The 22,281-nt window shown below is 39.1% G+C and overlaps 1 protein-coding gene across 6 annotated transcripts in view; it reads right to left on the reverse strand.

Annotated features, from left to right (window-relative positions):
• Positions 1-22,281, reverse strand: part of scaper (S-phase cyclin A-associated protein in the ER) — a 351,667-nt gene that overhangs the window by 38,005 nt on the left and 291,381 nt on the right. For all 6 annotated transcript variants that reach the window (XM_072282778.1, XM_072282779.1, XM_072282777.1 and 3 more), the window contains 4 exons: positions 21,226-21,458; positions 12,267-12,422; positions 9,337-9,574; positions 7,852-8,001 (listed from right to left, as the gene is read on the reverse strand). In XM_072282778.1, coding sequence (XP_072138879.1) covers positions 7,852-8,001; positions 9,337-9,574; positions 12,267-12,422; positions 21,226-21,458 — 777 coding nt within the window. The remainder of the gene's footprint in view (positions 1-7,851; positions 8,002-9,336; positions 9,575-12,266; positions 12,423-21,225; positions 21,459-22,281) is intronic.

Here is a 22,281-nt window from a genome sequence, read left to right on the forward strand (position 1 = left end):
CTCCAGTTCATGATGCTTGTTCGTACTACTAGATCAAGAGGGTGTAGCTACCCAAGTTCAACTGCATTTCCACTTTAAAAAATCTCCTGCACAGGTTTCCTGTCATCGTCAGACATGATGGACAACCACTGATCATTAAACACAAATTTTGTCTGGTTCCTAATTTCCCTATGTACTGTCACAGCTCAGTCCTGGGTATGACTCTAAACTGCAACTGGTGATGAGGCTCTGATTGGGGACTTTCAGAGCTTTGGGGAAAGTGGAGTTATCCCTTAGTCATTCATTGCTCCCAGGGCTGCTCTGACCCGGATGGTAGCACCTGCAAGGGTTCCTGCTCAGGATACGAGCGAAGGCCAACGGCAGATCCGACAGTTTCAGTAACGGAACTTATGACGGAGAAGGCGGATGAGCTATGACCTCAAATGTCAATGGCTATAGTATAGGCAGATGAACATTTGGGAAGAGAAATGGCAATTTCTTTAGTTCGCCCAATGGTAGGCAATAGCAAACCACTGTTGCTATTTGCTAAGAAAACCATGGGCAAACTCACAAAATGTATCACACAACAACAGCTCCAAGAAGATCTTCAAGACAATTCTGAAGATGCTTCGCTCGGTAGGGTTGATTCTGGACAGCAGGGGATTCCCGGCTGTCATCAAGCTACTGCTCATAAAATTCAAGTAACACAAAAGAAAATTATTGCAACTTGGAATGTAAGAACCCTATATCAAGCAGGAAAATTGGACAATGTGATAAATGAAATGGAAAGACTAAAGATTAACATCATGGGAATTAGCGAAGTTCATTGGATAGGTGCTGGAACATGTCAGATTAGAAATAAAACACTAGTTTATTCCTGTGGAACATCCCATACTAATGGAGTAGGAATCCTTATGGATGAAAACATGGCAAAAAGTGTTTTAGGACATTGGGCAATATCAGAAAGAGTGCTCCTTGTTAGATTCATTTGATTTAGCAATTATACAGGTATATGCACCAACAACAGATGGAACAAATGAGGATATAGATAAATTCTATGAAGAGCTTGAACAAGCAAAGAATGGATGCAAATCTCAAGATATTGTTATTGTCATGGGAGATCTAAATGCTAAAGTAGGACAAGGTACTGATGGAAATACCATAGGAAAATTTGGACTGGGGAAAGAAATGAATGAGGTGAGAAATGGCTAGAATGATTCAAGGTGAATAATCAGGTCATTACGAATACCTACTTTAAAAACCATCCAAGACGCTTGTGGACCTGGAAAAGTCCAGGTGATAACACTAGAAACCAAATTGACTTTATTACTATAAACCAAAGGTTTAGAAACTCAGTGACTCAATACAAAACATATCCAGGTGCAACTGTATTAGTGACCATAACCCAGTAATATGTCATGTAAAAGTAAAACTTAAAAAATTAAAGAAGCAAAAACCTGAACAATCCCTTGACTACTTGCAATTAATCTAAAAAGAAAACTTAAGACAAAAATTACAATTGAAGTAAGGAATAGATTTCAAAGTCTAGAAATTGAATCTGTTGAAGATGATAGCAATAATGTAGAAATGAAATGTAACTCTCTAAAGGATGCCTTGGTAGAATCAGCAAAGCCACTGATTCCTAAAAAAGAAAAAAAGCACGAAAAATAAATGGATGACAGATGAAGTCAAAAATCTAATGGAAGAAAGGAGACGGAAGAAAGCAAATTCTATAGAATATAAGTCTTTACATAAAAAAGTTAAAAGCTTATGTCAAAAAGCCAAAGAAGAATGGTTAAACCAGGAACGTGAGCAAATAGAAAGAATCCTATTACTGATCCATAAAGGTTACATCAACAAATCAAGAATATCACTGGTAAAAAGCTCCTCTGTTCTTCAGGTGGATGTTTGAAAGCAAAGGACGGTACCATTATCATGGAAAAAGATGAGATTATGAACAGATGGACTGAGTATATCCAAGAATTGTTTGAAGACAATCGAGGTGAAAAACCAGAAATTAAGAAAAACATCGAAGGTCCAAGTATTTTAAAATCTGAAGTTCATAATGCAATAAATAAGATGAAGAAAGGAAAGGCAGCGGGTTCTGATGAATTAGTAATAGAACAAATTATCACCCTTGAAGATTATGGAATTGAAAAACTTACTGATTTAATCAATGACATTTATGAGACTGGAATAATACCAGAGAGATGAAAAAAATCAGTATTTATCACTCTTCCTAAGAAACCTGGAGCAATAGAATGTGAATTACATAGGACCATAAATTTAATGATACATATCACCAAGATACTTCTAAGAAATTTGATGGCAAGAGCTAAAAGTAAGATACAAGCTGAAATAGGCAAAGAACAATGTGGTTTTTTGAAAGACAAGGTACAAGAAGTGCAATATTAATGTTAAGGATACTATCAGAACGAGCTATTCAAGTGCAAAAAGATTTGTTTGTTTTATTGACTACACAAAAGCATTTGATAAAGTGAAGCACAATAAGCTATTTGAAATATTACAGAAAACTCTAGATCTAGATTCGAAAGACCTCCACCTAATCAGAAATCTGTACTGGGAACAAACTGCCGCTGTAAGAATAGATGGAGAAGTGAGTCAGTTTACAAAAATCAAGAGAGGTGTTAGACAAGGGTGTGTTTTCTTCCCTCATTTATTTAATGTGTACAGTGAAACAATATTACAAAAAAATAAGAGACATCTTGGGAATCAAAGTTCGCGGTGAAAACATCAAAAATTTCAGATATGCAGATGACACTGTGTTAACTGCAAGTACAAAGGAAGAACTATCCAACTTAATTGATATAACTGTTGAAGAAAGTGCAAAAATGAGTCTATCTATCAATTGCAAAAAGACAGAATGTATGGTGATATCCAAAAAGAAGGAGAATCCTATCTGCAGGCTGAGAATGAACGGGAAGACATAAAACAAGTACAGAACTTTTGCTACTTAGGAAGCTGGGTGACATCAGATGGCAGGTGCGACATGGACATCAAAAGAAGAATAGGGATGGCAAAAGACACCTTTATGAGAATGAAGAGTATACTGACCAATACTAAACTAGGCATGACAACCTGCCTCAGAGTACTGAAATGTTACATTTATCCAGTTATGTTATATGGCTCAGAATGTTGGACAATATCTAGTAACATGAGGAAACGAATTGTAGCAGCAGAGATGTGGTTTTTGAGGAGGATGCAAAGAATATTATGGACAAAATGAATATCTAACGAGGATGTCATGAACAGAGCAAGCACAAAAAGAGAAATAATGTATGAGATCATGAAAAGGCAACGTAACTTCATTGGACATGTGATTAGGAAAGAGGAGTTAGAATGCATGGTAATTATGGGAAAGATTGAAGGGAAGAAAGCAAGAGGAAGACAAGGACAAATGATGATGGAGACAGCAGCCAGAGAACTGGAAATGAATACCAATGAATTGATCCACTTGACCCGAAACAGCAGTGTATGAGCCATGGCAGTCAAAGCTCAAACTGGACATGCCACCTGATGATGATGACTGTCATAGCTAACATTAGCAGTTTTAAAAAGGACACTTCTACCAAATTGTTCAATATTTCTATCATCATGAACCTACTTCTGATGGTTGTTCAACAGCACAAACAATGTGAATCCTATGGATCAGCATAGTAGGAAGAGCAAAATGTATGTCTGTTCTTTACACCAACAGCTACCACATATGCATATATTGAATATAAATTTACTTCAGACTTTAAACTTTACAGTGGAACTGATGACTCTGTACAAAATAAAGGACTAATACTTGTAAACTATGAATTTCCCACCTAATGTGAGTGGAGTCAGCTGAAATAGTAAAATGGCTCTTTATCCACCAATTCCAAATTAGCCACCAAGCATCCATTTGCACTAAGAACTATTTTATGCTCCCAACATTCTATCATCTCCCCAAATTCTACTACTCACCTACTCATTAGGAGCAATATACAGTACAACGGCTAATTAATCTATTTACCTTCACATTTTTTGTTCAGGAGGAAACTAGAACTCTCAGGGGAAAATCATACCATCATGGGAGGAAGAATGAAAACACCATGCAGATAGCACGGCATGTCAGGATTGAATATGCACTGCTGGATTTGTGAGGCAGCAGCTCTACTACCAGCATCACAGCCTATCCTTTGCGTCAGATCTTTGAATATTGAGTACTCTCTTTGAACTTTATAAATGTTGAAATGTTTTCACTACTTTGTCTTTTACTTATTATATACAAGCTTTATATTGGGTTCAGTTCTGCCAGTAGGACACAAGATTTTACACAGAAAGAGGACAGCTGCAGAAACCATCGACATTTTAAACAGCATTATTCCAAACTTCAAAGATTCAAAGTCCGTTTATTATCAAGGTATGTATGTAGTATATAACCCTGAGATTTGTCTTCCCACAGACAGCCACAAAACAAAGAAAACCATGGAACAGGTTCAAAGAAAAACAACAAACTCTCAACAGCAAAAAAAAGAACAAATCACCGAAATGGCAAAAAACACAAATATAAAATATCAAACCAGAAACGTTCAGTTCAATCTAGCACTATGTTGTTCATTGACTGCAGAGCCAGTCACCCTGATCAAAATCGCACAAAATCACAGAAAGAGCAATCAGAAACTAGAAACATATCATACTTGAACTACAGTTCACAAACTGCATCGATTAAATCTTGCTTCAAGACCTAAGACTTTGGCATCATCATCCGGCAGCAACGAGTGAGAGGGAGAGGGAGACTTCAGTTGAACGCAGGTATCTTCCTCCAGAAGTAGTGAGCGAGAGACCAATCACTTGTAGGTAGGCGGCACTGAATACCCATTCTCCTTCTGCTCTCTTCCTTACTGATTTCAATCTTCATTGACAATTTAATCAACCAGCCTGTTGTCGCCAGCCCAATCTTCTATGCAGTGGTGTGCTGGGGCAATGGCATCAACACGGGAGATACCAACAGGGTTAAAAAAGTGATTAGAAAGGCTGGCTCTGTTATAGGAGTCAAACTGGACACACTGGAGGCTTGATAGAACAAAAGACCCTGCAGAAAACTCTGGCAATCTGGACAATGCTTCTCACTGTCTGCATTCCACCTTGACTGAACAGAGGAGCACTTTTAGTAATAGACTAAGACAACTGTGTTGCTGCAAAGAGCGCTACATGAGGTCAATCTTACACTCGGCCATTAGGCTCTATAGTGAGTCAACCTATAGTCGGGGAAGTGATGATCTCCTCCAGTTAGACTGTTTGAGGCAACTTATTTTTTATTCTTTCTTACTTCTCTTCTAATATTTGTATATCTGTGCACTCGTAATGCTACTGTGACACTGTAATTTCCTTTGGGATCACAAATGATCCATCAAGATATTGTCCTATTATTTGTTTATAAACTATACTTAAAGTTATAACATCATGCATCTTGCAACTAATCACCACTCACTTTGATAACCACAATATACTTACAGAAGAGGAAAAAGGATGCCGTATGGGTATGAAAGAACAACTGAGAATAGATTCCATAATTCAAACCTAACGAAAAGCTCATGTTGTTACACTGATTCCAAAAAGCATTTGATTCTGTCCTGTACTCGTGGTTAATAGAGGTTCTTAATATATATAAGCTATCTATCTATCTATCTATCTATCATAGATCTATCTATCTAATTGGTGAGATTGGCAAGAAATGAAGTTAATCAAGGGTCTGCACCCCACCTCCAGGCTTGTCGACTTCAGTATACTTCATACTTAGAGCAGCATGAAGCTTTGAGATTGAATGGATGACTTAAACTACTCGAGGGGAAGTGAACGAAACCTTCAGATTTCAAAGCCCGCTGACCCATGTAAACTGGGACTGGCATCCTGACTCAGTCTGCTATGTTGAACGTACATGAATTTCTTCATTCATCAGGAGCCAAAAAAAAACAAAGCCACTATTGGGCACTTACAGAGAACAGGCAATGGCAAGTTCGTCCTGTACAAGTTGGAAATAATTAAAATAATTAAAAGCTGCACAACTTTAAACTGGATTGTAAAAAAGCATGATGTGTAAAAGTTTTATTAAAGAAATACAATTGACACTATTTCTAACACAATGCTGTGTAGATCCATTCTATCCCTTTTAATTGATTCACCCAGCCAGATCTAGAAGTCCACCTAGTTCAGCATTCAACTTTCTTAAGAGGTTTTGGGATTTTCAGTTCAGTTCCTATACCGGAAGTTTTTTTTTTACATTATCATTTGTATGTGAATAAAAATGTTTATAAATTGTTCTAAATTTACTTCTACCAAAACAAACCCACACTCCTCTGTGCTTGCTTTTGCCACATATTGCAGGATAATAATTTTTTCTAGTCTCTCAATAATACCTCAAAATGAAATGTTCTGCTAAAATTCACTAAGTAGACAATTAAAACATAAAACAGTTTAAATCACAGGTTCAGCCAATAAATGTATAAAATTCTATCTAAACACAAGAGATGCTGTAAATTTCCAGCAATAAAGACGCACCTGGCTTCTGCCCCCTTCATTTCCAATCCTGATGAAGGGTCTTGCCCAAAACATCAACTGTTTTTTCCCTCCGTAGATGCTGTCTAAAATTCTATGTACTGTGAATACTTCATTAAATTATATAACTACATCATAGTAGGTAAATGTTTGCTCCTCACCCTTGTTACCTCCAACTCTGCAGTAAACTGATTTCAGTCAGTAACAACAGTTCAGCTGTGCTGTTGGGAAGTCAGATTCTGTGTTTTGGAACCTTCTGTAATAGCATTAGATGCAGTGCAAGTTCAGATTTGTACAGTGTTCTACTTGAATTGTGCCTATTACTGATTTTTTTTAAGCTGAATGCAGTACCCGTAATTCCCCCTTTCATGTTCTATACAAGTTATACAAGTATCAAAACAAAATTGTGTGTGTATTTTTTTTGAAGTTGCAGTGCTAGATTTTTTAATAGGTTGTAATGGTAGTGGACCTTTTCACCTTGAACATCTTGTCAAGCCAAGGGTTTGCAGGAGACCAACTTACAATTCTCAGTCTGAGCCGAAGATAAACAGGGATCAGGTTTAAACAGAAAGGAAGGAAATCTCAACACCGTAGGATTTCAATATTTCCTTATTCAACATCTGCCATTGTAACTTAACATTTAATAAAGAGTACCATACACTTAAAAGATGTACCATCAGTTTGGAGTCATAATCGCACAGGTCAGAAATAGGCTCTTTGTCACACCATGTCTCGGCATTTGTTGTTTTTTTTAAATCACAATTAAATCATATGGGGTAGAAACTGGCCTTTCTTCCCCTCTAGTCCATGCCAAACTGCTATTCTGCCTTGTCCCCTCGACTTGCGCCAGTACTATACTCTTCAATACCCTTATTCAAACTTCTTTTAAATGATGCAATGTAAGCTGTATCCACTATTTCTGCTGGCAGCTCATTCTACACTCTCATCACCCTCTGACTGAAGAAGTACCCCTCAAGTTGTCCTCAAATAATTCACCTTTCAATGTTCAAGATAAAACTGAAACAATCTAAATGATGACTTCAGGCAACAGGTCATGATGTAAGTTTTAGTTCTGTCTGTTTATGTTTCAGAATATTTGTTTATACAGTGCATAGACAATTTAACTGAAAGCATTAGATCACAATTGTTAGATTGGTGGAAGGCTGAATCAATATCAGTGATCATATTGTGACCAGCTTGCACAAGTCACTGGAACGGTTAGCAATAACCAAACATCATCATTCAATCTGGGTGCAATTACACACACACACGCGCGTACGCACAATAGGGACATGTATTTTAAATTGCAGAGAGATTGTTGCTTACCTGATTGTCAGGGTGGTTTACAGTAAAATACCCTACGCAGACGATGACTTCATGCAGCAGGTCCTCACTAGTGTGATGGTAACAATACCACAGCAGTGAACTAACAATGTGGCGGAATGCCAGAGAGAGTCCCTCAGCACCACACACAGCCTATTTGAAAGAAAGGGATGGAATGAGTAAACTATGTACAGTCCCAGTTGAATGAGTACGTTTGTGCTAACATTTAACATAAGAAACATGAGCAGGAACAAAAATCAAAATTGATGGGAACAGCTTCTGTGGAAGGAAAAATTGTTACCCACTCTGTTTTGAGACCCCGCAAAACATTAACTGTTCTCTTTCCACACTTGGGACCAGACCTGCCCAGGATTTGTGTTTCTGGTTTAGAATTCCAGCTTCTGGCATCTGCAGTTTATTGATTTTGAAATAGAAGCGGGTCAAGGCCATTCCGTCCTTTGGTTCTGAGGTGCCAGTCACAAGATTATGGCTGATATTCTATTCAAATGCCATTTTCCTGCTCTATTCCGATTTCCTTCAATCTGGTTAATATGCAGAAATCTATTGATATCCATTTTGAATGCACTCAATGACTGAACCTTCACTGCCTTTCAGTGTTGAGAATCCCATGGATTTACTATCTCTCGAATAAGGACATTTCTCATTTTAATTTTGAATGGCCAGCACTTATTTTGAGATTGTGACTCTCAGCCCTAGACTGAGAAAAAAAATCTCCCATGTATACCATATCCATCCCACTAAGAACTTATGTTTTGCAATTAGTTAATAAATACAGTCATCAGTCAGTTTATTAGGTACATCTTGGAACTGGTGTGGTCGTCTGCTGCTGTAGCCCATCCACTTCAAGGTTTGACGTGTTGTGCATTCAGAAAAGCTCTTGTACACACTAAAGTTATAATGTGTGGTTATTTGAATTACTGTCGCCTTCCTGTCAGCTTGAACCAGTCTGGCTATTCTCCTCTGACCTCTCTCATTAACAAGGTGTTTTCGCTACAGACTGCCACTCACTAGGTTTTTTTTTGTTGTTTTGTGTGTGAAAATCCCAGGAGGTCAGCAGTTTCTGAGATACCCAAACCATCCCATCTGGCACCAACAATCACTCCACAGTGAAAGTCACTTAGATCACATTTCTTCCCCATTTTGATGTGTGGTCTGATCAACAACTGAACCTCTTAATCATGTCTGCATGACCTCATGCATTGAGTTGCTGCCACATGATTCACTGATTAGATATTTGCATTAACAAGCAGGCATACAGGTGTACCTAATAAAGTGGCCACTGAGTGTAACTCAACTGAAGTAAAGAGTTTGATTGAACTAGATCACTAAATTAATCTTGCATTTTTAAAAAGTTCAAACTCCTCCACAGGCGTGTACACTTATTTAAGAAAGGGACCATATTAGAGAATCCAAAACAGTTTTAGTTGTTTGTCTCGATCAACAATTCCCCAATGAAGCTCCTCTCACCTGAAAAGTGGGAAGATCCAAAAATGCAAAGCTGTTTAAGAAGCGAAGACTCTGAATTGCAACTTGAATGATATGTTGTGGGTAGGTTTCAACTGGTGGGGAGGTGTTGTGGTCAGGAACCGTACCATGAAGGAGGATGCAGTAAAGCATGTTGAGAACGCCCACTAGCTCAGTAGATTGCAAAACTGCGGACAGTCCTGTTGGGTCATGCCTTTTGTTCTCAAATATGTTGTGCGATCTGCCAAAATGACAGGATAACTCATTAGGATATAAATGCTGGTGCGCCAATGCATTAAGATACTGAGATTGGATACATCTTCCAACAACATATTTCTCCTTGATAGAAACATATAAACCTAGCTCTATTCACCCTGCTCTTTCTCATCTGTTTGAAATTGGTTTATTTTCTGTTTTGAAAAATCCACCAACTTGCAGTGTGTTTCACTGCAACAATTCTGCACTTAAAAATATTGTACTCATTTCCCCTCTAGTCAGTAATGGATCAGTTTGTGAAGTGGTTTTAACTTTCTACGGACAGACTCTACATATTGTTGTTTGACTGGGGCAAGCTCTGAAGTACATTCAACTCAGGAGATGAGATACCACTTCCACACAGGTAATATCATGTTCACTTCAATTGCTGCAGTTTAATTTGAGTGTAAAGCAAACTGGCCACTTTACTCTCTTTTCCTTCCCTCAATCATCTATTCTTAAATTTTGATTTAGTTTCTGCGCCTCTTGACTACCCTGGTTGTGCTTTTTACTAGGGGCTCTGAATATCAATCAGGTGTAGGAACCATGGGGTATATCACCACAAGTAAACAGATTCTCAACTGGTGACCCTATTGATTATTTCTATTGTAAAAGGAAGAATATAAACCCTTTCCACCAAAGATCAAGTAACAGATAAATCAAATCTTATTAAAATGTTTTAGTTAGCATGGAAAAAAGACAGAAACTGCAAAGTTTGGTAAACTGCTCGAATGCCAAAGTCTCTTTCTTTAGCCGCATTGACCCTGCCGAGCATCGCCCATGTCACCTGAAATGTCAGTTGACAGGCAGCTGCTTCCACAGAAGTCACAATGGATGAGGGGTCATGCTTTATGTCACTCCTACACGCTCCGCTACAGACTAACATGTCTGAGTTGTTTGATGAGCTTCAAACGGAGATTTAATTTTACTTAACATAATTTGTTGTACTAAGTGCAGGAAGGATACGTCAAAGTCAAATTTATTGTCACGTGCACAAGTACATATATGCACAGTCGTAATGAAAAACTTATTTGCAGCAATGAATCCATTGTGGAATCAGATTTATAGTATATATAAAATAACTTTCTTTTAAACAGTATCATTCAAAACTTCAGAGTAGTCCAAAGCAACCTTAAAATAAGTAGTACTTTCCCACTGTAGTTGCAGGAAAGGACAATAGAAGCCAATCAACAGTCACACGAAAAGAAAAAAAACTACAGATATTAGAAAATATCTGGCAACATCTGTAGAAAGAAAGAAAGAGAGCAATAAAGTTAACATTATAATCAATGACCCATAATTAAAACTAGAAAAGTGAGAAAAGAAGTGTGTGTTTAACGGTGGAAGGGAAATGTCTGTGATGCAGTGGTAATCAAGATTGATCAGGTGGAGAGAGGGAGAGGGTGGGAAGAGAGAGGGAAAGAAGGGTGAGGAGAAAGAAGGGATGGGGAGTGGGGGGAGTGGATGGGGTAGAAGGGATGAGGGAGGTGACAGAAGGTGAGGGAGTGGGAGGGGGAGAGGGAGACGATGTTAGGGGGGAGAGGAAGAGAGGCAGGAGGAGGTGAGACAGGGTCAGTATATTGTTAAAATACTCAAAATAATTTTGCCTTTCTTTTAGGCCAAACTGCCTTCACTGCTTCCAGTTGTGGCCAAGGTTTCCCATGCCCTGCTAGCTCTACCTCCACAGCTTCTTCACCTTTTCCATGTTCCATTCCACATCAGTACTATAAGATTTCAAAGATTGCCTGACTGCTTACAAGCTCTGACTTCATGCATTCACTTAACAATAAAACCATTTAGCTAGAACTGACAGCACTGGTTGTGAATATGTAGTCTATTAGTCTCCTAAACCACAGAGTTGCAGAAGAAACTTCTTTCCTGAGAAAGTGGTTCCAATGCAATCAGCTTCTGCGGGTAGTAGTTGAAGTGAGTCATGTGGTTACATAGAAAGGGAAGTTGAAGAAGAATGGAATGGTTGATGGAGATTTATTAAGGAAGTTAGGATGCGGTTGGTGTGGAGTATAAACACCTTTGGGTGTTCTGGTTTCCTCCCGCAGTCCAAAGATGTACTGGTTGGTAGGTTAATTAGTCATTGTAAATTATCCTGTGGTTAGGCTAGGGTTAAATTGGAGGTTGCTGGGCGGTGTGGCTTGAAGGGCCGGAAGGGCCTAGTCTGAGCTGTACCTCAATAAATAAAGACATGTTTTACATGCTTCTGGAGTAGAAGGACAATAATGACTTTTATTAACCACATTTAATCAGAAAAACTTCAGGAATAATTAAGAATATTTTCCCAAGTTCTCTACCTTAAGTTCTAAAAGAACTGTTGATCATCCCTGCTTCTCTTTTGGTAACTAATGCAGGGGGGGGGGGTTGCTAAGCAGATGCTACACTTTGCCCACTGGTGACCTGCAGGCTGGCAGAGAGAAGAAGCACCTTACACCTCCTTTGGTAGAGACAGATCTCTACCCCACCACCCAATAATACCATACCCTGGAAAAGTAATGCACGAACCTAGATTTCTTGCATTTAGCAGCAATTTTAAGCTAGGTCAAGAAATGAAAAGTTAAGAATACATTGACAAGGAATTATTTTCAAAGAATTTATAGCTTTGAAGAGTTCACTTGGTGCACTGTAGTTGAGTCAAAGACCCAGAAATTCATTGCTTAGACACCTACCGATTAACAATATTGAAGCAAAGACGACACATACTGTGCAGCAGGGCTGTAACATTTTGGAGAAAGGAAGCAATTTTAGGTTGTTCATCGACAGGTCCTTGTATGGAGAGGAAACAGCCGTATAGCTTATCAGCAAGTCCAGTGTGTACCACATAGCTAAGAATGATAAGAAAATCTACATTAACACAAACACAATATATTCTGCAGGTGCTTGAAGTCTAGAGTAACACACACAAAATGCTGGAGCATCTATGGGGAGGAATAAATCAGAACTTCTGACATGAAATGTTGGCTATTTATTCCTCCCCATAGGTGCTACCTGACCTGCTGAATTCCTGCAGCATTTTGTGTGGGCTAATCTATATTAACATATAGATTTACTAACATACAAAAACTTCAAGTCTGTCTACCATTTTTCAATCTAAATTGCAATTAACAGCAAGACAGGTTTATAAAGGAATACTAGGAGTAGTGTGTTCAGTTCTGGCCCCCTCATTATAGGAAGGATCTGAAAGCTTTAGAAAGGGTGCAGAGGTGATTTTCTAGGGTGCTGCCTGGATTAGACATCATGACTTATGAGGACAGGTTGAGTGAGCTACGGCTTTTTTCTTTGGAGCAAAAGAGGAAGGGAGGTGACTTGATAGAGGTGTATAAAACGCTAAGAGGCATAAAGTGGACAACAATGACTTTTTCAAGTGAGGAAAAGATTCAAGAGGGCATAGTTTTATGATGATTGGATGAAAGCAGAGGGAAAATGTCAGATGTAGTTTTTTTTTAAAACAGAGTGATGGGTGCATGGAATGCACTGCCATGGGTAGCGGAGGCAAATATATTAGGGATATTTAAGAGTCTGATGGGCGTACGGATGATAGAAAAATGGTGGGTTACGTAGGAGGGACTGGTTAGATTGATCTTGGAGTAGGGTAAAAGGTTGGCACAACATCATGAGCTGAAGGGCCTGTACTGTGCTGTAATGTTCTATCTTGAATGCGTTTTCCATTATAAATATGGAACAGGATTTATTATGTAAATATGAAATTAAGGACAGAATGCTGCAGTAAAACATTAACTTTGCATTTGGTCTTTCCCATGGATTAGAAATGCTCTGAGAGGATTGGCCTTGACAATGTCTCTGGTCAAACATGTTCATATAAATATGTCGATTTATTAAGGAGAAAATTGGTACTCAGGAAGAAACTATTTTAATGTTTTGTAAAAAAGGAGGCTGCTCCCATAAAATTGTAACGTGATGTTCCAAAGAAAAACGATGCCGGCCTTCCCCGAATCCATGGAAATATAAGACATGCAAGACAAAAATTTGAGAAGGTAGCCTGCCTTAGTCTAGCAAATTGAATTTAAAGAACCAACATAAACCAGCCAACTACTGGTCAGAAAACTTAATGAAGAGTTTCAAGGTAGAACATCTCGTCTAGTGTAGCCAGGGAAAGCCGTCAGAAAATCAAGCTGCTATACACATTCCAGCTACTGACAATGAATTGGGAAAAACTGTGCCTATAGCTCTTGACACCATAATCTTACCTCAAGAGAAAGTAATGGCGTGACAAACATTTAAAAACACTTATAGGTAAACTCTAGGTATTTGGACTAGAGGGGGAAAAAATGTTCAAAATAGGAGGTAAACCTGAATTAATGACAGATCTGGTGTCAATACCCGGGTTTAATCTCATTCCAAACTCAATGTCACAAGATTACAGTGAATCCTTTGTGCAACCTGCTGTGCCTTTTATCCCTCTTCTCATCTCACACTGTCTTCACCTTTCACGAGTAGAAATTGGATCCATCAACAGCCATATATCAGGAAAAAATTGAGAATAAAAGCAATAGTACCCAAGGTAAGTGCACTTGCAATTTTACTTATGGTGAAATTCACCTAGGTTCAAATGTGAGTAATTCACTTCAGCATATCTGAAGCTTCCTGCTTTCAGTTGTGCCATTGCTGGCATCAATTGAAACCTCTGGGGACTATTTCTGCATTGAACACTTTGATAAAATGGAGTACTTTGCAGAGATATAAACAATGAGCCTTAAATTCACAGGTCTGGTCACAATGTCTGCCAATCTTGGTTTTAAATGCTCAGGATAAGGATAACTGTGCCAATGGCACTTCCCTCACTGTTCATAGCTTATTTACACCAATCACATCAGCACTGTATGCTGTAATCTCTGCTCCCTTGATCATTGTCTTTCTCTGGCATGGAATCATACTTGGCAAAGGGCTTAATTGCGCAACCCACATGTCAGGATAGAAGTGGTGTATATACACAGAGAATATCGCCATTTTCCCCTTTCTGCTACATTTCCCATCAAGTTTTGTAGCAGCTGTTCTGTGGCTGTCATAGTAATCAGTGCAGTAATGACAGAGCAGTTGTGAGCTTCTCAAGCAGCTCTCTATGGGAACTGCTTCAGAGTTTGTGCGACTGTCCTAATGTGCTTTTGGCAATTTCACACTATTTTTAAACAGGTGATTCAATTGGAGATACTGCTACAACTCACACATGCACAGAACTCCAAAACTAATTACCCAATTTCTAGACACTCTATCTTATTTCTCAGAAGGGATAACACTTTTGGTTTATATAGAGCTTTTAATGCAGGTAATGCCCAAGTGCAATCAAAAGATAATGAACATGATGCAGCTACGTCACATATATAGCAAGAGTCACACAGTACTACAGCACAGAAAGAGACCTTACGGCCGATCTAGTCTATGCCAAGCTATTACTCTGCCTAGTCTCATTGACCTACACCTGGACCTTGGGTCTCCATACCTCTCCCATCCACGCTTCTCTCAAATATTGAAATCGAACCCACAACCACCATTTCCACTGGCAGCTCATTCCACATTCACACCATGCTCTGAATGAAGAAGTTCCCTCTCATGTTGCCCTTAAACATTTCACCTTTCACTCTTAACCCATGACCTCTAATTCTAGTCTCACCCAACTTCAGTGGAAAAAGACTGCTTGCATTTACTCTACCTATACCCCTCAAAATTTCATATTCATCTATCAATTCTTCCCTCATTTTCCTACACTCCAGGGAATTATGAATGGTGGAGTTGGTTGAATGGAAATGGAGGCTGGCCATCCAATTCAAAGCCTTTATCACCGCTGCAGGATACCCTGCATCCATCTGAACCATCAGAGCAGACACTTGTCAAACACCAGGATTGTCAATTTTTCTATCCTTCCTGCCTCTTTCCTTCAGGCTGCCTACATCAGTGTGACAGCCTGAACATGCTCTTGCCCCGGCATGGGGCTTGAAAAGAACATTTTCAGACTCAGAAGGAATTTCAGTCCAGCTTTTCACAAAAACACTGCGTGTGTCATGAGTAATGTGGTGTTGATTCCAATAAAACAGCTGGTGCTGACAATACCAATCATACAGAGTACCCTTTCAGGCTAGCTAAAAATATGGCTGGGAATTTTATTTAATATGCCACGTACATAAAGTCTGGAAAGGTAATGGATCTAATCTGTTACCACTACACTACGTTGTTTGTGAACCTGACGATGACTGAGAAAACCAACCTTTGCTCCTATAACATAACTCTACATGAACTAAACATTAGAGGAGAAGTGGAATTTTTTGAAAAAAGATACAGCAGGGTAACAGGCCCTTCTGGCCCAACGAACCCATGCCACCCAATTACAGCCGTGTGACCAATTAACCCAAATGTCTTTGGAATAGGGAGGAAGCCCACACAATCATGTGGAGAACGTACCAGCTCCTTACAAGCAGCAGTAGGAATTGAAGCCCGGTCGCTGGTGCTGTAAAGTGTAATGCTAACTGTTTTGCCACCATGCTGCCCCTAGAGCAAACAAAATGTTTGCATGTAATACAAATTGACAGAAAATTTCACTCTATTAGCTTATGTTTGGTTGGGGTGGAAGAGATAGGGATGACTTGTAAAAACAATAGTTTTGGGTTAATGACGGTAAATGACTCAGCCGGGGTTACCCCTGCTTCCAGTGATTTCCTGCAGGACATTGTGTATTGAGAATGTTTGCTGAGGAGTGGATCTGATGCCCATCAACTGTTGACTACCTTACTGACACTTAATGTTGCGGCTTCTGAACAGCGTCATCACATCACCAAGGTACTTCAGGGGATATATAACGCCTGGAAGGTGGAAGGAGGAAGGAGGGGCAAAGATATATTATGTATGTATTTAAGGCCACATTCAAGTTACTTGTACAATGTGTTTTATAGCTTGCTTTTATATCTATTGTATTTTTTATACTGCATCGGAGCCAAAGTAACAACCGTTTAGTTCTCCTTTCAAATCGTGTACTGAAGAATGATAATAAACAATCTTGGATTGAATTAAAAAGCAGTTTGGTTAACAAAGATGACAAATCAATTTTGAAATTACTAGAAGAACAGTTTATCTTTTACAAAGGACATTTTTTTTTCTCTCCATCCACTCGCCTGGTCATTTATTGCAAAACACTACTCTGTAATTTGGCCCTAAAAACCCCCTAGGAGGTAGCCTTTCCAGACAGGCTTGTCATTATATCTCTTCTAATTTGTCGATTTGTGACCAAGTGCATCTACATTCTCTCACTGCCCTACAGACTTCAACAAATCACTGCTAATTGCATCTGTACCTTGTCAGTTTCTAAAGCAATTCTATGTTTTACCCATCCCCTGTAATGCGATGTCTCAGCTTACTGTGCCTCTGGCATTAACCAAGTTCAGTCCACCTGACACCTTCACAGTACAGTCCCAATCAATCAGCAGACCTCCCACCTTTATTTTATATATTCTTTTCACACTTATCCAATTATTGCTCACAAGTACATACTTTTCAGAATTGTTTGTCTGGCTAACACTTTCCAGGCTATTGTTTTAACATTCTGGAAACCTGCTGGCGCCCATCTTCATTAATGACAGCAAATGTTAGCAATCAATTTATTTTAAAAGGTGAAGACATGGGTAATTATAGCCCGCCTGGCTCTCTCCTGCCTTCCTGAAACTTATCTTCCCAAGTCATTGTTAGAGGAGTATAGGATTCTTCTGCTACTGGAGAGGGTGGGGCTGGGTTGAGCAAGGAACTTTTCAATTGTTGTAGTTGTGTACCACCCTAGAGAGCCACCAGTGGCAGTAGTGTTACTAGAGTGTAGGTATGTCATAGAACAGTACTGAAAGCATTGACTATAAATGTGAAGACTGAAAAGGCATTGCACTGTTTGTTTTTGTGAATATTTTTTATTATGAATTAAATATAGTTTGATAAAAAAAAAATAAGAATGGGTACCTTTCCTGACTTTACTTTTTTCGAAATCCCTAGCACTGGTCCAATGAGCCGATACTATCTGGTATCATGCTGCCTCTGAAATTAGACATCTGAGAATGGAATGGAACAAAACTGCAGAAAACTACATTTAAAGGAGTTACTGAAGCACCTGGGCATATTTTTAGATTTACCTACGATTGATCTGAGTTTTTGGCCAAAGTGGATGATACAGTCATGTTCTCCTCAACTATTTCAATTTTAAATGCATGAAGCTTTTGATACATTTTATAGCCAGATGCGTGGATATGTAAACAAGGATATAAATAATTGCTAATCTGCTACTTCAGAATGTTATGTATGACTTATTAACTTTGATTTTCTCTCTTCACAGATTCATACTAACCTTCTTACTAACTGGAAAGTCCTGAAGCAGGGTTTTGACCCAAAACATTGACTGTTCATTTCCATGGATGCTGCCTGACCTGCTGAGTTCCTTCAGCATTTCGTGTATGTTACATTGGTCTTGTTTATTGCTTTAATATTCCCTTTTCACTGTTAAGGCCATCATACCCTGTTGTATAAACTTTGCTCAAACCTTTACAGAATGAACTTGTTTGCATCTTAGATAGTTATCACTTCAGATTAATTCACTGCTAATAAGAATCTATTAAAACTACTGAACTAATAATTCATTGCATCTTTGTCCCCCTCTTCTTTTCTGGAAGACCCTCCGGGCAGCCTTTTTCAACCTTTTTGCCCTGGAAGAACCCTTGAAGTAACCTTCAGGTCTCAGGGAACACCTGCGTAAAAATTACTAAACCTACAGCTCATGGTAAGTTAGCATGATCAGTAAGTTGGAGATATAATAATCCAAAAATAATTATCAATGCTCTTTTGAGTAGAGAATGAATGTTTAGCCAATATTTCTTTAAAAAAACAGGGTAGTTATGCTTAGCTTACCTTTCTTGAAATTAATCTCTATCTTTCCCTTTCATAAATTTTAAAAGCCCACAAGGCAAACATAATAAAATTAAGCCAAAATGAGATTTAATTTTTCTAAAGGTAGACTCAGTAGATTTAATTTAAATAAAGGTAGAGTTTGTTCACTCCCATAAGTCAGTTGGCGGTGTGCAAGGGGAAGTTGTAGGGTAATTCTGGAGGGAGAGGCTGACGTCACAGCCCAGGTTGGGCGAGTCCATTCAACACTTGGAAAACACATTTCACGCTTAACGGCCTACCATCCTCCCCTCCGTGCAATACAGCGCTCACCAATTATCAACAGCCTCCCCTATCTCACGTCAAAAACTGAGGATGGACTTAACCAAATAAACATGATCTTACTGTGCACTGCCATACTGGGCTGACAGACCTCTAATGAGATTGCTAACGGGGCTGCTCGGTCACTGCCCACCACTATGAGTGCCAGCATCACACGAAGTTCAAAAACTCTGGCTGAGAAACCCTGCTCTGGGGTGAAGGCTTTTCCTTCTGTTGTGTGGGTTCAGAGGCCTGTGGGAATCCACTGACTCGTCCACAGGTGAACAACTGGCAAATTCACTCATTTCCCACTATCAGAAGGCAGTTGTGCTAAGTGACAGTGCAGGCTGGAGAAAGTGCTGTAGTGCTGCTGCACAGATAGCCTAATCCATGCTCCTTTCAAACCTGGCTCCTTGCTAAGAGCATGATACCAGTGAATTTATTCTTGTAAGAAAAGCCAGCAATGTCAATAAGACAGTAACGTATATTTGAATGGTTATATCCTATCTAGGATTCAGTATAGCAGAAATGTTTCAGTGGAAATGCGAGGGAGTCCTTTATCTCTCCATCTCAAAGAGAACTTGAAAAATGTTAATGCCTGATACCAAACCATGGTAGTAAATGTGTAAAATCCAATGATGTAAATCATTGCTGAGAGGTCTGCAATGATGTCTGAATAGGACTGAATTTGGCACTTCATATATTCGTTCAGGTCTTGGAGTTTTCAGTCATTTCCTTCCTTCAGGCTGTTTGAGTCTACTTCAGACATTTCTCACCTTACTATAGAATCAGATGCTTACTTTGAATGCACTCTGACCTCAACCTTCCTGAATGCCCCTGGCTATGGCTGCTATCCATTACTTCAGACTACCTGCACAGGAGACTCTAAACAATATTGAGCAAAGACCACAATGGAGCCTTAAAAGGAATCCAACTCCTTCTTTTGTCCAAAAATTTCCTCTTAGCTGGAAAAACTTTCACATCTCAGACAAAAAATACAAATAAAGATATTCATTTATAGAAGTATCTATTTAAAACTCAGAATTGAACAAGATTATCACTCTCAAGACCAAAATTATTCAAAATGAGTCTATTTCTGCTGTACAGACTGAGGCAATATTGTTAACTTATAACTATCAATACCACTTTATAAAACGTACCACATATTATAAAACTGGAGAACAATTGCAAAATTTTAGTTCAATAAACTCCAGTATACTTTTGAGGTTTACACTGAAGCTGTCCAGAATTGGACTAATGGGGTCTATTTGTCAGAGCGGAAAATGGACTCCATATCAGACAATGGAAAAATAAAAGACTGGGAAAAGAAACAGAAGTGACCGATTTTATCCAGTAAGTAGTGAGAATCTGAAATATACTGTCAGCAAAAAGAGGAGGCAGATTCAACTGTAGAATTCAAGTGATTTGAGTAAGAATCTGAAATGAAAGAATGTGCAAGGCTAAAGATTATGGGACTAGGAGAGGGGTTCACACCACTTTTTAATCCCATGAAACCCTACCATTAACTGAGGACCCCAGGTTAGAAACCCTTGGACTAGGGTCTAAAATAGGGCTGTTACCGGCAACCCGTGCCACGGCCTTCTATGCAACGCAAATTTGACTTGAGAGAATTCACAAATTTGAGCTACAGAATAAAATCTGATCCCACAGAATTAATGTGGAAATAACAGCATATAAATTAAACATAACATTTATTCAATGTGCTGTATGTTTAGATTTATGAAGGAAAATTACAACATTGGATGTTTTACTGGGAACACAACTCCTCCTCCCCCCTCCCCATCATAATGTGGAGACTCTTCAGAACCATCAGGCTGAGTGTCTTCCTTCACTGTTTTAATCATTTTGTGATTCACTAATTTTGCAATTTGACACTAGCACCAAGTGGCCCGAGTGGAAATGTTGGACCATTTACATAAAGTACATCAGGTTCATCTTTATTTCAGAAACTGGCAGATGAATTATTGATAAACTATTTGACCAAGCAATGCACAATATGAAAACAATGATGTATCTAAATGGACATTTCCAAGAGGCATTATATAAAGGAAGAGGGATTAGAAATCCTGACCGAAATTGTACATTTACCCACTGGACTGACAGTGCAGCCAACAGAGACAAAACATCCAAAGCTGTGCAGCTCTGGGTAAAATCTGAAATAAGAAGGGCAGGAGCAGGAAATGTTGACTATTCTAAACAAATTCTATACTTAATCAGTGGAAGACCATAGGTAGGTTCAGAATATATATCACAAGGGTTACAAAGGTCACAAACGCATCCTGCAGAGTAACAATGACTGAAAGACAAACCTCGTGGTAAAATCAAATGTAAACTGAAAGCAGAGGGAATGGGATTGAAACATGATTAATCAAACAAGCATGCCGTATAATGTTCCTACTCCACCCTAGCCTTTGTACTCACCTGATGAGATCCTGTATCCTGCTGTGGTAGAGTTCACTTTGGGAAAGATTATTTTTTGCATCTTGCCCTGACTTTTTTGGTGTTCCTGGGTGGCTGTTGATTTCAGGCTGATGACTGGCCAAGCAACCAAGCACTGTAGCACAAGTCTGTAGCAATCCTGTAGTCAGGCCTTCAAACACCTGTTTGTTCACACTTTTTCCAAAGATGGCTTCATCTTCACCAGGAACAAAGAGCTATAAATAAACACATTAGAATGGAATACTTTGCTTAAAATGCAGTTAAGTCTGCCAACTATCATGCTATCTTCAAGTTCTTTAAATGCAAAATGTATTTCACCCTTTAGTGGATTTTTGACGCCATTTCAGAGCACACTTTCACTTAGGAGTGGGATTCCGTGGCACATTGGGTTTAATTGTACTCTGTAAATATACATCAGAGCCGTTCCTTGCCTGCACTAGCTTTGCCACAATTCCTTAGGTTCTAGCTGGCCAACAGTCTGGTTTGACTGATTGATAACCAGGAGAGAGATTAAATGTTGTTTCGGTGGGGATTCCAGAAATGAGCCTTAGGCAGCTAAGAACATGGCTACTATGATGGAATGAACAAAACTGATGATGCACAAGTGCAGAACAAGAGGAATGAGATTATGGGAGGGATTTGAAAATGAAATATTTGAAACTTGCATTGCTACTAAGGCAATATAAAAGTAAGCATACTTTTAGAATATATAAAACTACGTTATGTGAAGGTGATTCTGTTTGTCTTATGCACTGATACACCCTCTGCTCCGACACATTTATGTTGTGAAGCAGATTTTTTTGCACACTACAGGCTTGGGAAAATATACAGCAGAAAGATAGCTTCTGCATTTCCAAAGATTGATTTAAGCACAATAGAGGGGGGGAGGAAGAGAGAGAAGACAGGGAGAGGGGGAGAGAGAGAAGGGAAGGAGTGGGGGAGAGAGAGAAGAGGGGGAATGGGAGAGAGGGGGGATTGGGAGAGAGAAGGGGAAGGGGAGAGAGCGAGAGAGGCAATGGGAGTGAGCGAGAGAGGCAA

This window comes from Mobula birostris, chromosome 18 (genome assembly GCF_030028105.1).
Source record: "Mobula birostris isolate sMobBir1 chromosome 18, sMobBir1.hap1, whole genome shotgun sequence".
In the NCBI taxonomy this organism is placed as follows: domain Eukaryota; kingdom Metazoa; phylum Chordata; class Chondrichthyes; order Myliobatiformes; family Myliobatidae; genus Mobula; species Mobula birostris.